The sequence below is a fragment of the Canis lupus genome, chromosome 9 (genome assembly GCF_003254725.2).
Source record: "Canis lupus dingo isolate Sandy chromosome 9, ASM325472v2, whole genome shotgun sequence".
In the NCBI taxonomy this organism is placed as follows: domain Eukaryota; kingdom Metazoa; phylum Chordata; class Mammalia; order Carnivora; family Canidae; genus Canis; species Canis lupus.
The window spans coordinates 46,511,037-46,527,835 of record NC_064251.1 but is presented as its reverse complement, the minus strand read 5'-3'; the positions used below and the strand labels follow the sequence as shown (position 1 = coordinate 46,527,835).

The 16,799-nt window shown below is 50.0% G+C and overlaps 1 protein-coding gene across 1 annotated transcript in view; it reads right to left on the bottom strand.

The window, feature by feature from the left end:
- RPH3AL (rabphilin 3A like (without C2 domains)) overlaps positions 1-15,008 on the bottom strand; it is a 101,703-nt gene extending 86,695 nt beyond the window's left edge. Inside the window, 2 exon segments of the mRNA XM_035721422.2 lie at positions 1,885-1,996; positions 14,990-15,008. Of these exon segments, the coding sequence (XP_035577315.1) occupies positions 1,885-1,961 (77 nt within the window). The 5' untranslated portion in view covers positions 1,962-1,996; positions 14,990-15,008.
- Between the last annotated feature and the right edge of the window lie 1,791 nt (positions 15,009-16,799).

The window sequence follows — 16,799 nt, the reverse complement described above, 5'->3', positions numbered from 1 at the left end:
TGTCTCTTCCTCTAGAATGTGTCTGGAGGACCAGTCCTACACCATCTGGCCCCTGCCCACTTCCTCAACTTCCTTTTACCCTGCTTACCACCTCATTCTGCATTCAAGCCACACAGGCCTCCTGTCAGGCCCTCTATTCATTCTGTTCCTTCTACCTCAGGGCCTTTGCACATGTTCTTCCTTCTGTTTAGAATCTTCTTCCCCCTATGTCCATCTAATATTTATCCCTCCTCCAGGACTCAAACATCACATTCTCAGGCAAGCCTCTATATACCCCCAGATTAAGTCAGCATCTGTCTTCACTCCACTGCCTGTTTCCACTGTAGAAGTAGCTACACATGGGTAATTACATGTATAATGTTCACGTCTCCCCATCAGTGCCTTAAGATGAAGGACCATGTTCATCTTGTTCACTGCTGTGCAATCAGTGCCTGGGACATAGTAGGGGTTTAGAAAATGTCTGATGGTTCTGGAGGACAGACCTGAGTTGAAGCCAGGGAACGTAACTTCCCCGGACCTCCCAGAGGAACCCTCAGGGCACAGCACCCAGATGCAAGATTTGTAGTACTCTTCTTTACGGAGCCTGGCATTACAAGGAGCCTGGCATTACAAGGCAGCACACCCTGGGGAGGAGATCAAAGCATTTGCTCTATTCAAAGATGCTACAACAGCTTCTGGCTGCTGCTGAGTGCAAGACAAGGTCAGGGAGAACTGATGGAAATGCCAAAGGGGCTGCCAGGGGTCACACTATGCCCTGGTACAAGAGCACAGCTCTCCCCAGCTCCTTGTATCCTGCCAGGGAGGACACATCATCTTGCCTGGGATCAGAGCAGAGAGGGAGAGGGACTGGCTTCTTCCCTGGTCTCTCCCCTATGGGGGCTGTGTAGGGGCCAAACAGAGCTAAGCCATCCCAGAGAGAGGAACAAATTAACTGTTGCACAGAGATTCCTGCAAATGAGGCAGGACTCAACTCTTGGGCATTTTGGATTAGTTTTTCTATCTGTCTTTGATGTTTCAGCTCTGTCCCCCTGCAGGCCTATAACATCTAATTGCAAATTTCTTGAACTTGGTCCCATTTGGGAAATGCTGGCTTCCATAATTGGCATGGTTTGACAGATAGAGAGGCATTCTTGGGCTTACCAGACACCAGGGACCTCCAAATCCCTGGATAGATGGGGAAGACTGAAAGGCAGGAAAGGCATCCAGGAGGCCCAGGCCTCTGGCCATGGGAGGAAAGTAGGTAGAGATGGCCTAACCTAACTGCATCTGAGGGGCCACCAGGATGGGGCGGGGGGGACAGGAAAACTGGGATCCTAAGGGAAAAAACAAGAACCAGAGAGACCCTGACAGGGCACAAAAGAGACTGGGGATGCTTTGAGGTGGACTGTGTGTTTCAGCCCAGACGGCAACACTTCGTTCACTTAACAAGCCTTTACTCTGTCCTGTAAGTGCCAGGCATTCACCATGAAGTAGGTATCCAAGTATCCAAGGCTTCCTACCTCCGGGGGTTTGGGGACCAAAGGCTCAGTGATGGGGATTTATACTCTCAGCAGAGAAGGCAGAGGAAGTGGTTTGATCCCCTGTAGCCTGCTGTAGCCATGGGAGACAGGTGGGCCTAAGTGTGGGTCCCAACCCTGCCATTGGGCAAGGGGCTCAGCCTCCCTTTCTTCCTCGTAAAAATGAGGGTCAATTCCATATGGCAGTTAAATAAGTGAATGGCTGTTAAGTGCTGACCGCGGGGCCTGGAGTGTGGTGTGCATTAGACATGCACTTGTCTCCAAATGCCTCTTTCTGAGTCCCTGATATTGAGTCTTGCCCCTAAAAAAGAAGGAATTGGGCAGAGGTAGGGAAGGGAAGGCCGGGCAGTGCCTTGGAGGTACTCACTTGGCTCGCAGGGCGAGCTGCCGATCGTTGGGGCAAACCCACTGGTCGTTCCCACTACCAAAGATGGTGTCAGCCATGACTTGGAGTGCCCAGCCAGGACAGAGAGTCACATCTGAGGTGAGAAGGGAAAAACAAAGAGCACATCATCAGCTGGGGTGCAGATGGCAGCCAGGGTCCCTCACGCACCAGGCACTCCAGTGCATCCCCAAACCTGGCCACCTGTGGATGCCTTGCCATCAGAATCCTCCAACTAAATACTGTTCCCTCAAAGCTCCTCTTTCAAAAGGATCATAATTCTGGGAGGGTTAACTAGGTGGCTCACGTAGCTAAGTGACCAAATTGGACATGACTGGCAGGACATCACAAGTCAGAAGCAGAAAGAGGGGGGAAGAAGCACATCTCAGTAATCTTCAACTTGGCTGGTAGCCTCCTGACTTCTGCTCCTCCCAAGCACAGCCCCTACTGTACTGAGCACAGTGCTTAGCAGGAGGGGCTAGGTCCAGGGTGCACGCATCTAGACAACCCGGGGAACCCTTATACCACTCTCAAACCTGGGGGACCCATCGTGGCACCTCCAGGCCCATGGTGCAGCTAAAATTGGCCATCTTCATGGGTTCTTCTCCCCAGCATGTTCTGCTGGCCATCACAGTGCTCCCCAGAGCAGGAAGGAGGGTGGGGAGCAGCAGCTACAGCCAGGACTGCCACCCTGTACAACTGTAGGGGTACCCTGGCACAGTCCACCAAGACTACGATGAAGATGGTACCCTTGGGAATTCTGCAGGGAGCCAACCCTGCTTCAGAACTTCCTGTTGGTTTGACATGTACAGTCTAGCTCAGCTGCCTTTCTCCTTGCTATCAAGGCTATGACCAGCTCTTGGATTATCTAGTATAAGGCTACTGCTCACGTATTCTGAAAGGAGAGAGAGAGAGAGAGAGAGAGAGAGTGTGTTGGGGGGAGAAAAAAGGGGGAACTCAATCCCAGAGCAAAGATGAAAGCCTGCACTGAGTTATCCACACTCCCCTGGTCCAATCCAATCTAGACCAATAGATCTCAAACACAGGAATCCTTCATACTCTTAAAAATTACTGAATTTATTTTAAATTACTGAAATTAGTCTGGCAGTGCCTTACATTTCTTTTAAAGAGTTTACTTATTTATTTGATAGAGAGAGGGGGAGAGAGCACAAGCAGAGGGAGTAGCAGGGGTAGAGGAAGGAGCAGACTCCCTAAGCAGACAGCCTGATGTAGGCCTCAATCCCAGGACCCTAAGATCATGACCTGAGCCAAAGGTAGATACTTAACTGACTGAGCCATGAGGCATCCAGTGCCTTAAATGTTAAATGGAATTGCCATATGACCCAGAAACTACTTCTAGGTATATATGCAAGAGAAGTAAAAACATGCCCACACCAAAACTTGTATATGGATGTTCATAGCAGCATTATTCACAACAGCCAAAAGTGGAAATAATTCAAATGTCTGCCAACTGATAAATGGGTATCATATGGTGTATCTATACACAATGGAATATTATTTGGCCATAAAGGTGAAATACTGATCAAAAAACAATAAACATATTAGATGCTCACATATTTTATTTAAAAAGCTATGTTTTCCAGGGGATCCCTGGGTGGCTCAGAAGTTTAGCGCCTGCCTTTGGCCCAGGGTGTGATCCTGGAGTCTCGGGATCGAGTCGCGAGTCAGGCTTCCAGCATGGAGCCTGCTTCTCCCTCTGCCTGTGTCTCTGCCTCTCTCTCTATCTCTCCCTCTGTCTCTCATGAATAAATAAAATATTTAAAAAATAAAAATAAGGGGATCCCTGGGTGGCGCAGCGGTTTAGCGCCTGCCTTTGGCCCAGGGCGCGATCCTGGAGACCCGGGATCGAATCCCACGTCGGGCTCCCGGTGCATGGAGCCTGCTTCTCCCTCTGCCTGTTGTCTCTGCCTCTCTCTCTCTCTCTCTCTGTGTGACTATCATAAATAAATAAATTAAAAAAATAAAAATAAAAATAAAAATAAAAAGTAATAAAAAGCTATATTTTCCAGAACAAAAGCAACTAATGAAAATAACAGCTATGTATCACATTTTCAAAAATCTGTGTAATGTTTAGTTTAACAAAAGTCAGCTGGATGTTCATATCTGATTTCTTGTTCAATCTTTTGTGATTATGCGGTTTTGTTAAAGTGCATGAAGGACATCTAGACTCTCACAAATATGTACTCCTGGAAAAAGGAGGAGTATTTTCACAGTCTTTCCAGTTAATTGTGGATATTCTTCTTTCATACTGTACCAGAATTCAACAGATGGTACTTTCTTAAAGATTAGTTCTAATGTGGCATCTGAAACCATACTAATGAACTTATCCTTTTCTGTATATTTGAGAGGATAGGATGCAGGATTTTATTATTATTATGAAAATAGTTTTGACCTTGTGGATTTCCTGAAAGGTGTTGGAGATACCCCCCCCTCCCCCCGCCCCAGGGATCCCTGGATCAGTTTGAGACCTACTGTGCCAGACCAAGGTCACCGATTTTTATAATGACCAGCAGGGGGCAGCGTGTTGACAGTAGCCAACTGATCCACACAGAGACCAAACCCATGACCTTGACTGCAGTGGTCTCTCTATCCCGTGTGTAGTACATCCAAGCACCTGCTCTCCTCTGTGGGCCACCTTGGAGAGAGCCCTGGGCACATCCAGACCCTAAAGAGCCACGTGTGGAGACCCCATGGCCAGGCCTGGCACTAGGATGCCACCATCCCAAAAGCCTCCTCAAATCGAAAGTCTTGACCTTCTCCCAAGTAAGGCTAACATATGATCCAGGAAAACAGAGAGTCAAAATGACACACTCATCAAACAAGTGCAAACCAGCATCTCACTTCCAGCCTTCAGTGCTCTATGGTTTGTTTTGCTGTTTTCCAGAATCTGTTATCTTGTGAATAGCACAATCACACTGCCAGGTGGGTGTGAAAAGCATTACTCTATTCCAAGTAAACGTTTAGAACATACTATAATTCATTAGCCCTGTTTATTATTTTTTAAAAGAATACGAGTTTCAGGAAATTGAAGTGGGGCACCTGGGTGACTCAGTCAGTTGAGGGTCTGTCTTTGGCTCAGGTCATGATCCCAGGGTCCTTGGGACCTTGTCCCATGTTAGGCTCCCTGCTCAGTGGGGAATCTGCTCCTCCTCTTGTCTTCCACCACCCTGGGCTCTCACTCACTCTCTCTCTCAAATAAATAAATAAAACCTTAAAAAAAAGAAAGAAAGAAAAGTGATGAGGGGCCTCCCTGATCAGGAGGCTGTGCCTGGGTAAACTGGGCATCCAGTTGGCCATTTATGATCATCTCACAGATGCCACCGCTCCTGCCACAACCTGCAGGGGGCGCCACATCCCGGGCCACAGCTCCCAGGACTGGAGGGTCCCAAGCCGTCCTGCCTGTCTAGTAGCAGCTGGACACAGTGAGGAAAGGGGTGGCCCCTTTGCTCTACTAGGCACCCCCATAGAAGCGGGGGCACACCAGTGGAGACCCCAGAAGTTTGGAGCAAGCCAGGGAACCTCAGGGTGGGAATTCCATCTTCTGCAGAAGCTTCTAAACAGTGAGTGTATGGAGCTGGAGTGGGGGGTTGAGGAGAAAGAAGGGGTCCTATGCTCTCACACTCAAACCTTCACCTCCTTTCTGGTGAGGACAGGTGGGGACATCCAGGAGAAGACAACATCACTGGAGTAGAGAGGCAGCAGTTCTTCACAGGCCAAAATCAATCTTTAGGGAATGAGTCCCTTTTGTCCCCTTTGGGTTACTTCTAAAGAGGGCAAAATCCTTAGGGATCACTGTCAAGAAAACTTTCAAGCTAACATTTATCCTTCCTCTGACTTATTTGAATTCATTTTAAAAAAAGATTTTTATTTATTTATTTGAGAGAGCCATTGAGAGAAAGCATGAGTGGGGGTAGAGTGGAGAGAGACAAGACTCTGCTGAGTGGAGAGCCCAATCCTGGGCTCCACCCCAGCACCCTGGGATCATGACCTGAGCCAAAGGCAGACACTTAACTGACTGAGCCACCCAGGTGCCACAACCCCCCAACCCCTTGTTTGAGTTCTATTCCTCTTTTCTTTTGAAAACTTTAGGTCAAACAACTCTGCAATGACCCACAGGCTACTCTGCTCTGTTCTTCCTGAATCTAATCACTGCTTTTCCTGTTGGACAGAAGAGAAACAAGAGAGGTTAAGAGACTGAGGTGAGGTCACACAGCTAACTGTGCTGGTCCACTAACCCTTCTTTCCATAGTAACATCTCTGCATTGGATCACCTTCTGCCATAGGGCAGAGGGAGGATTTGGGGTAAAAAAGGAAGGGGGAAGAAAGACTCCAAGAAGAGAGAAAAGAGATCCGAGAGAGTCTGGCTTTTATGCAGACCTACTGGAAGGCCAGGAACCGGTCAGTTATCTTCCTCGGGCCTCGGTTTTCTCATAGGTCCCCAAAAAGGCTGAGATGGACAGGCTGGAGATACTGCCCTGAGCAATCTGAGCTGTCAACCCTCCCTGCCAATCTGCGCAGGGAGGCAAGGGGGTGGAGGTGGGGAGACGGGAGACCGGACCTGGGGCAGGAGGCTGGTGGCTGCTCCAACCTGGGAGGTGGGAAGTGAGCCCCACCCTAGCCTAGTCCCCTGGGCGGGAGCAAAAAGGCATCCCTCTATCCCCCACCCAGACTTAGGAGGCGGAGGTCAACTCCCAGGCCTGGGGCTGTGAACACTGGCTGGCCAGGTCTTCAATGATGCTAAGATCCCGGCTGAGCGTGTCCACAGGGGTAGCTCGGGGAGAGAACTGGGGCTTCTGCCCAGGCTGCACCTAACACACGTCTCCTAAGGCACACTTGTCCTCCACCCACACAGAGCAGCCTCGGGACAGATGGTGAGAGGGAAGGGCAGCTCCAGGAGCCACATTTTAAGAACTGCCAACAAAGGCAGCGTAGGTTCTCCAAATCTCTTCAGTCTGAACCACCAGCTTCCGGACTCTCCAGCCAAGCCCCATTCCCGGCTTCCTTAACCCTCTTCATCCAGAACCACTGTGTGCTCACACACCCTGGGCTGGGCCCCCCTCCATTGGGGACTCTGGGAAGAGGGCCAGGGAGGCCCCCTTCCCCAGACCTGTGCCCTCTTACGAGCTGGGTCCTTCAAGCTTCCAAAGAGCAGTGCTAGGGGAGCTGAATGTGGGCCACACCCTTGTCTTAACCAATGCTAATGCCTGGCCACAATCAACTGATGAGGGAACCACACAGGGGCTAGAAGGAGGCAAGTGAAAAGGCAGGAGATTCCCCCTGGCAATTCCTCAGGGGGAAAGAGGGACTCAGCCAAGGGCCTAGAGAGAAGCAAGGCCACACGGTCTGTGGAAAGAGGGCTGCATGGAGCTCTGGCCTCCTCTGGAAACAAGGGGAGAACAGGCTGCTGGGGCCAGGCCTGTCCCTGAAGTCCTTCCAGCTGTAAGTGGGAAGGAGAGAGGTTATGTGGTGTGCATTTGTGCACGTGTGCGCACCTGTGTGTGTATGTGCACATGTGCTTGTGTGTTCTGCTGAGGAAAGAAGACTTCCTGGGGGAGGTGGGCTCACACCTGGGGACCCAGAGTCCTGCTCTACTGACAGTCTGCTCCTCTCTCCTCCCCGACAGGCCTGTGGGCTCCTAGGGGCCTGTGTCTCCTCCTCTCTCCATCCTGGAGCCCAGCGCAGGGCCTGCTACAAAGCAGGTGCTCAGTGACTCTGTTGGGTGGAACTGACTTCATCAGAGAGATGGCTGTTCCCAGATAAGGAGTAATTCAGACAACAGAGCAGAGTTGGGTTCCAACCATGCTCTGTGACTTGTTCACTCACAAAACACTTTGTTCCTCAGGACTCCCCACAGGGTAGTCAGCACCCAGTGGCTTGGCAGCTGAGCCACCTCCCCTCAAGAGACCAGCGTGCCCTAAGGTCTCCACTAGGACGTTGAGCCTCCAGGTGCCACCTTTATCTTGCTGAGTGAGACTAGCCAAGCTAGCAGAGGCTGTGCCCTCAGGAGCCCATGGGCTCAGGGGGCCTCACGGTGTGTGTGGGGTGTGTGTGTGGGTGGAACCAGGAACCAGGAACAGGAAATGCCTGCCTAGGATTTCCTGATACATTTCAGGGTGGGGGAAGAAGGAGGTTCTGGAGCCTCCAGCAACTTTCTGAGGCAGATCTGTGAAAGCCAACTCATTCTTGCAGGAGACCTAATTCTCCTCTCCCTCAAGTCCAAAGCTCATCACCCTGGGTGTTAGTCACCACCAGCAAACACTACAGTCATGGCTGGCTGTCTCTGAGGGGCAATGGCCATGACGCACCTGCACACAGCGTCTCCTAGGGTCTACGGGGTATCACAGGGAAAACCAGCCCACACACATCATCACCCACCCAGAGGAAGACTCCTGACATCTCAGTAGGAGGCCTCCCAATTTTATCCAGGTATTTCTGTAGAGATTTCAAATAAAATCGATTCTCACTACACGTCCTGTTTGCTGTTTTCTTCTCACGCTGTACTTTCTCACAGTATTAAAATTTCTCAAAAACATGGGTTTTAATTGTAACTTAGCATTCTGTATTTTATCATTTTCCTTCTTGGGAGCACACAGATTGTTTCCAATTTTGTTCTATTATATATTTTTAAAGATTTTATTTATTCATGAGAGACACAGAGAGAGGCAGAGACACAGGCAGAGGGAGAAGCAGGCTCCATGCAGGGAGCCCGATGCAGGACTCGATTCCAGGTCTCCAGGATTACACCCTGAATTGAAGGCAGATGCTCAACTGCTGAGTCACTGAGGCCTCCCTGTTCTATTATGTTTATATTCAACACAAAAATAGGTATCAGGGAGATGAACCTCTGTGCCTATCTCTGATCATTTCCTTAGTACAAATTCCTCAAAGGCAAAGTATACTTTTTCTCTAATATATTGTTGAAGCAACTTTTACCACACTGACATTTATAGCCGCTCAAAGCCATCACTCACGGGCCTCAGCCTACTCTCTTGAAGGTGCTTCTAGAATGGTCCACTTCTTCTTGTAGTGACAGAGTTGTAGCTCTGTCTTATTGGCCTCATGCGGATTTTGTATTTTCGATCCCAGGATTCCAAGATGGAAAAGCTTATCTGGAACACTCCCAAGTTGGTTTTATAATGCACATAGTCCTGTAATCACTAAAAAGGCCTCCTCTCTGAACGCCTGGGTGGCTCAGCAGTTGAGCATTTGCCTTTGGCTAGGAGAGTGATCCTGGAGTCCAGAGATCGAGTCCCACATCAGGCTCCCTGCACAGAGCCTGCTTCTCACTCTGCCTGTGTCTCTGCCTCTCTCTTTCTGTGTCTCTCATGAATAAATAAAATCTTTAAAAAATAAATAAAATAATAAAATAAAATAAAATAAAATAAAATAAAATAAAATAAAAAGGTCTCCTCTCCACAAACATTCATATCTACTTGAAAGAAACCTTCTGCCCCTTAAAGGGTTTCATGCGCTCAGAATCCAGTAGAGTGAACACAGAGCTGAACACAGAGCCCCAAGTGACCCAGGTGGTCACAGAACACCCCTCCAGCCAATGTTCTCCTCCAAAAAGGGCCAGGGGCTCTCCCTCCACCCCAGGTTCCTGGTGAGGATGAGATAAAAGCACACTCCTGGGACGCCTGGGTAGCTCAATAGGTTAAGCATCTGCCTTTGGCTCAGGTCATGATCCTGGGGTCCTGGGGTTGAGCTCTGCATCGGGCTCTCCGTTCCACAGAGTCTGCTTCTCCTTCTGCCCCTGCTCGTGCTCTCTCACTCACTCTCTCTCAAATAAATAAATAAAATATTTTTAAAAAAGCACCCAGAGCAGCACAATCATCACTAATCATCCAAGAAAACACCGTTGTCAGACCCCCAACCTTCCAAAACTTACAACTGCTTTAACAGAGCTGGGAAACACTGCAGCCCACACTCTCTCTGAGGTAACAGAGGGTGGTGAGCTACCAAACAATCTGCCCTTTGAGAAGGATTACACACACACACACACACACACACACACCCTGGGGCTCTCTGCTCTGCCTGCCAGGGCCAGGATGGGGATGAGAGGCAACTGCCCTCGTTACCAAAGCTAATAACCTGTCCTTGGTGTGCTTCAGTCTCCTGCCTTTGGACCCTGGCATTTTCTGCCTCCTTGATTTTGTTGATGACTCCCCCAGGTGTGGATAGACAACTTTGTGGAAAGAGAAGAAATGATACAGAGAAAACAGTGGGAACAAAGCAGACCAAATGGACAGGCTCAAAGAGACCACAGGGTCTAGGAGGGGACACCACATGCAAAGGCAAATACAAGTCAGCAGCAAGCACAGTACACGGCTGCTCCAAACAGCCAGTGAGAGGATAAGTGAACACACATCCCTCCATGTGAGGCGCAGGAGGTTTTCTCACTGCCGAAGCACAATGAATGAAATGTGGGGTCCAGCCAAGAGCCACAGACAGCTGACCCACCGACTTAGGAACAATAAATAAGTGCCGTACACTGTCAAGTTTGGGGGTGGTTGTCATGCAGCATTATCACGGAAACATATAACTGATACAAATTATATCTGGTAAATAAAATCCCGACCTGGACCTCAATATCCAGCCAAACCCCTCCTAGAGCTGTCTGGAGTTTGACTTTCAAAACTGTGAGTGGTGAGGGGATCCCTGGGTGGCGCAGTGGTTTAGCGCCTGCCTTTGGCCCAGGGCACGATCCTGGAGACCTGGGATTGAATCCCACGTCGGGCTCCTGGTGCATGGAGCCTGCTTCTCCCTCTGCCTGTGTCTCTGCCTCTCTCTCTCTCTCTCTGTGTGCGACTATCATAAAAAAAAAAAAAAAAAAAAAAAAGACAAAATTGTGAGTGGTGAGAAGGCCGACAGACCAGGTGAGGGAGGCAAACAGGAGACACGAGGGGCCAACAGAATCCATTTACTCCCGCCCTCACTCTGTCCAGAGTGAGGACAGAGGGTGGAGGAAGGGCCTGGAACCTTCTCAGGTGGCCAGTGCCAGGCTGGAAAAGAGGCTTCATCCTGGTGCCAAGTCTGAGCCAACATCCAGAGAGCTGCCCTGGGAAGGATTCAGAGCCTGTATCCAGCTTCTGGGGGAACATACTGCTGTGTGCCTTCAATCATGCCTGCCTGGGGCAGCCTGGGAGAGGGGCTATACATCCGCTACTGTCCAGTTTGCCATCCCAAGACAAGCTAGCTGTGATTGGCCAGGGTAGAGGGTGGGGAGCAGACAAGGTAGGGAAATGGAGGAAGAAAAAGCAGAGATGAATATAAAAAATACTTGCCCCCAAGCTGGTGCTTCCCAAGGCCTCCGAGATGCCTGTAAGAGCCCTCAGCTCTACGCCCAGGTATTAATATTCCAGGGAACCCTTAGCAACAGGCCCTGACATCTGTTCTGTTACCATGATACGGGCACCATGCTAATAGCAAGATAAGGTGAGCTGAGACATCCACCTTTCCTCCACCTGTCACACCACACCAGGAGGATGAAAGATCCAGACCGGAAGCCTCAAAGGCCTGTCTGAAACCAGAAGGAATCTCTCTATGGTGTCTTGGGCTAATTATGCATGAGGCAAGGCTTGAGGGCTTGGGAGACGAGACAGGAATCCCGAGGAAGCTAGTGCCTGACAAACGTCCCTAGAACCCACTCTGTCAGCAGGCGTCCTGACAGATCTGTTTCCTTGGATGACTCTTCACCCCTCCCTGTTCACTTCTTGATCTCTCCTGCCCTGATTGTGGCAAAAGCCTTTGGACCTCCTGAGGCCTCACGCCATTCCCTTGCAGCCAGAGAGGTCTTCCTTAAAGCTCAGGTCAGGACATGTGATTCCCTTGTTCAAAAACCTTCGATGGCTCCCCACTGCCAAAGGAAAAAAACCCAGAAGCCACACTCAAGGTCATCTATGATCTGGCCCAAGCTACCCTTCCAGTCTCACCAATTACTGCATCCCTCCACAAAACTCACACTCCAGCCACTGGGCACCTGGACACATTCTGACTGCTCAGCTCTTTCTCCAGAACTTCACATGTAAAGTGTCATTCCTGCACACTATCTACCTGCAGAGGCCTGGTACCACCTCCTCCGGGAATTCCCTCCCTCCTTCCCATCCAGCTCCTGTTTGGATTCTACCTCCCTTGCCTTCCCACAGCATTTCATCCCCCTTTGTATCCTGGGGGGTCTTTACCTCCGTCACCTGTATGAAGACCACAGCTCCCAGGATACACCTCAGTGTCCCGGGGCTAGCACAGTGCTCAGAACTTAGCAGGTATGCGTACACCTCTGTGGACCCAACACTAACTTTCAAGAGTTTACCGCAGCCCAGGGACTAACACCTGGCCTCCCTGGTCTTGAACCAAAGGCCTCACAGTGTGACTCTCACATTTCCTCAAACACACACAGGCCCATCCACTGCATGGGCCTCAAGCACCCTGCCTCTGGCCTCCTCTGCAAAGTGGTTTTCCCCAACTAGAACCACAGGAAATACAGAAGGACCCCAACTCTTGAGAATAGTCAACCATACCAGATCTGGGCACAAAGGCACAATTAATATCACAAATAACAAATGACCCAGAAAAAGGTTTACGGCAAAATTAGTTTCAAGAAGTAGAACGAGTGGTAAACACAATGATGGCACGATATCCCCAACATGTACCCATGTGGGAAATGCAGAGTCCCTGTATTAGAGGAGTACAGTGTGGTACTGTGGGTGAATTTATTTCAGCAATATTTTCCAAGGATAAGTTAGGCACCCTACCTGTCCTTCTGGCTCCTGCCCACATTCCTCCTTCTAGGTGGGGCTCTGTAAGACCCAGCAGCCCCTGCTTGCATTCCCACAGCCTTTCTTGTCTGTGGTCTTCCAGGCCAGCCAATCCTGGACACCCTGTGGCCTGTTCCGTGGCCTATCCCCACTGAATCACAGAGCTGAGTCTGCTGTGGTCCTCAGAAAGGCAAGAAGCAGGTACTTTTGGCTCCATTGCCCTCATTCATTCAACAAGCCAGCCCTGAGTGTTGACCGTATGTCTGAGTCTGCTGCTGGGTGAGCTGGGGCAGTTCTTTGTGCCCCCCAGAAAGTCTCAGGTGGTAGGGGGCCTCCCTGATGTCGGCAGTGCCTCCCCCTATGGAAGTGAATCCTCATCCACAATGCCCACTCTGTTGGGCCCAAGCCCCTGCCCGTCTTTTTGTCTAACCGAAACCGTTTTCTTATTCCCAGGATGAAATGCTATGGAAAGCCTCCAACCAAAATGAGATGCAAAGCATCCCACTTCTCCCTCTCACTTCTAGAGCCAGCCCTCCAATTTTAACAGCCACAAGCTCTGCCTACATGTCCCTAGAGGCACAGCTCGCTTTTGTCATTTCTGAAAGGTCTAAAACAGGGCAGGGACATGTCCTAGATCAAAGCAGGCACTGTTGGTGGGGCCCCACTACCAAGTAACCAGACCCCCTGGGCCAGACACAACCTGCAAGCGTACAGAGGGAGGGAAGCTTCACAGGCTGGCTGCCAGGCCCCAGCGGTGGGCCATCCCCCACGGGACCACACAGCATCAGTCTCCTAGGGCTGCTCCATCTGTTTACCACAAACTGGGAGGCTTACACAGTTCTGGAGCTCAGAAGTCCAAAGCTGAGATGTTGACGGGGCCAAACTCTCTCTGAAGGACCTAAAGAGGAATCTGCCCCATGCCTCTCTCCTGGCTGCTGGGGTTTGCACAGCAATCCTTGATGCTCCTTGGCTTGAAGCTGTGTCATTCCAGTCTCTGTCTTCATCTTCACATGGTCTTCTTCCCCTGTGTCTTTCACTATACAGGAAGGAGACAGGGAGACTCCAGGGTGACCTCCCCATAACCAATGACAACTGCAGTGCCCTCATTTCCCAATAAGGCCACATTCAGAGGGGCTGGGGCTGGGAATTCAACATATCCCTCTGGGGGACAGAATTCAACCTGCAACACAGGGCAATGCCAGAAACCGAAGCCCTCCCTGCCCTGGGGGGAGGGCCCTTGCGTGTGTACGCACAGTTGGTCTAAAATGCCCCCTGGAGTTTCTTAGTGCAGAAAACTAGGAGAGGAGTCTAAATCTAAGAAAGCCATCACAGTTGATTCAAAATGAGGATTCAAGAAAACAATCTCCTTTGGTCATTGCTTCTCTTGGGAGCTCTTAACAGGGGAGCCATGAACTCAGATGGGAATAAGTTATACCTTTATTTTCATTAACCTGCAACTGAAATTGTCTATTTTCTTTCACTATGAATGTAGGCAACACATCACAGTCATATCATCAGTACCCATGGCTCGGTGGTTAACAGATCAACAGATATTTACATATCACAGAATTGTAGATATCTCAAAATATTATTCATGTTCATCGCTACTTCAAAATTAGAATAGTTATTAGACCTATTGTGAAGTCGTTTACTTAATGATTCAAAAACCAAGGATATAGATTACTGTATCTAAAGCTTGTTTTTAAAAAAATATTCTGATAACTCTAAGTCAATATAATTAGCTCCTCTGTAATCCTGTTTGTGCATTTAAAATCATTATCTTGGGATCCCTGGGTCGCTCAGTAGTTTAGCACCTGCCTCCGGCCCAGGGCATGATCCTGGAGTCCCGGGATGGAGTCCTGCATTGGGCTCCTGCTTCTCCCTCTGCCCGTGTCTCTGCCTCTCTCTCTCTTTCTCTCTCTCTCTCTCTGTCTCTCATGAATAAATAAATTAAATCTTTAAAAAAATCATTATCTCGAGAAAGGTTCCACAGGATTCACCAGACTATCAAAGAAAGGTGGTCGATGGCACAAAAAAAGAACAGGAGATAGAATTAGAGCTCGATTAACATTACCAGGAGAAAACAAGCTTTATCAGGATAATCAGGTATCTGTGGCCCCAGGGACTCTGCTCAGAAAATGCTCAAGTCCTCCAGGGCCGCCAGGCACCTGGCTTAGGGTACACAGTAAAGGGTGTTAGTGCTGCTTATCTTTCAGTACAGAAAGGCAAGCCTGCTTCCATGGATGTAATTTGTGTGTGTCTGAAAAGTCGTAGACAAACAATTTTTGCAAAGGAAATCTGAGTTTAGTTCGCACCTGGGAGCAGCTTGTTGGAGGAGCCCAGTAGAAACTTCTCTGTGAAGCAGAGAAACCTCTGGAAGGAAAGCATGTTCACCCCTTCTCACCTGCTTGGTAAAGTCCCAATCTTCAGGTATGCTGCCAGGGGCAGTCCTCCAGGTCCCTGGATCAGCTTCTGCACCGCTGCCACCCCCAGTGCCCACCCCCCCCCCCGCCCCCAGTCCTGCTAGGACACCAGCTCTCAGGTGGTTCTTCTCAGGCTCTGCCAGGTACTTCTCCACTCTTCTTCCACCCACTTCACCAGAGCCTGGGTGGGAACCCTGGCCCTGGCTATTTGTTTAAAGCCAGCAGCCAAGGCAAGCCCCAGCTGACCTAGCCTGCTATCTGCCAGCCAGCTGTCCCCTCTCGTTCATGGAAACACAAACAGACGTTTCTCTGTTCCAACTTCAAGGTTAAGTACTGCGCTGCCAGGTGCCAGCTGTCAACTTCTCTGCATCTCCCTGTTCCCCTGGTAGAGACTTAGACCCCAAACAAATAGGGGTGCCCTGATGAATGCCCATGGTGAGGACTGCTAAGGACTCCGGATGAGAGAGGGAATCATCCCCAGAGCATGGCATAGCACAGAGGAGATGAGCAGGGAAAAAGCCAAACAGGACCACCAGCATCTTGCCATAGTTTTTGAGGATTTTAGAAGCAGCCTACAAATTAAAATGTATCTGCAAATGTTCATCCCTGGCCCTGAGCTATCTGATTGGAAAGGGAAAGCAGTTGGCTTTACGGGGCATGGACAATCTGCCAGTACTTGCCGTAGGCTGACCTACTGAAATTCATCACAATCCCTAAGGGAATGGCTTGACCATCATCCCCTTCCAGAGAAGCAGCCTGAGACTGGACACAAGAGCTGCAGCCTCAAGGCCATCCAGCTGGCCCCTGGCCCTTTCTGTCACCCTCTCTGTCCCCCAAGGAGCCCTGGCTATGGCATGTGACATCTTATGAAAACAACAGACCCAACCATCTTCTGTGTTCCCAGCACAAGGGAGTATGCCAGGAGTTCAAAGAAACTGAGACATGGAGAAACTGGCCAAACAGTTCTGAAAAGGCTCAGGGTTACCTGGGTCATAGCAGCACTTGCAGGCTGCTCTGGCCCAGTCTATGGCCCACAGAGCAGTGTGGCACAAAGTCACAGGTCTGTGACACCCCTGCTCCTCACCATTCCCACTGCCTAGCCCAGGAGCTCACCCAGACACCAATCACCCTCTGATCCTAAGTGGTTCACCTGTCCAGGCTCCCCCGCCCAGATGTAACCTACCCTGCCACCAGATGGGCCCGACAAAGGCCAGGCTCTACTCAGACACTTCCAAATCAAGCCCAACATCTTCACCTAGAAGTTCATGGCCATCCACAGGCTCTACTCTACCTTGCCAAATTTGTCTCCAGACACACAGAAACACTTGGCATCATCCCCTGTGTCTAAGCCCACTCCTCCTCCAGGCTCTCTCTCGCTGCCCCCTCCTCCATACCCACTATCCCAGCCTGAAGCAACTACTCCCTCCTTGACATCTTCATAAACACTTACTTTTTACCCCTTCCCAGCATGTGCCAATTTCTGATGGCTTATGAATGTGTCTGACTTTTCCTATCAGACCAAAAGCTCCCTGGGAGTGGGACGAGACTCATGCCTGGACGATGCTCAAAACACGTGCAATGGAAAAAAAAAAAAAAAAAAAAAAAAACACGTGGGATCCCTGGGTGGCGCAGCGGTTTGGCGCCTGCCTTTGGCCCAGGGCACGATCCTGGAGACCCAGGATCGAATCCCACATCGGGCTCC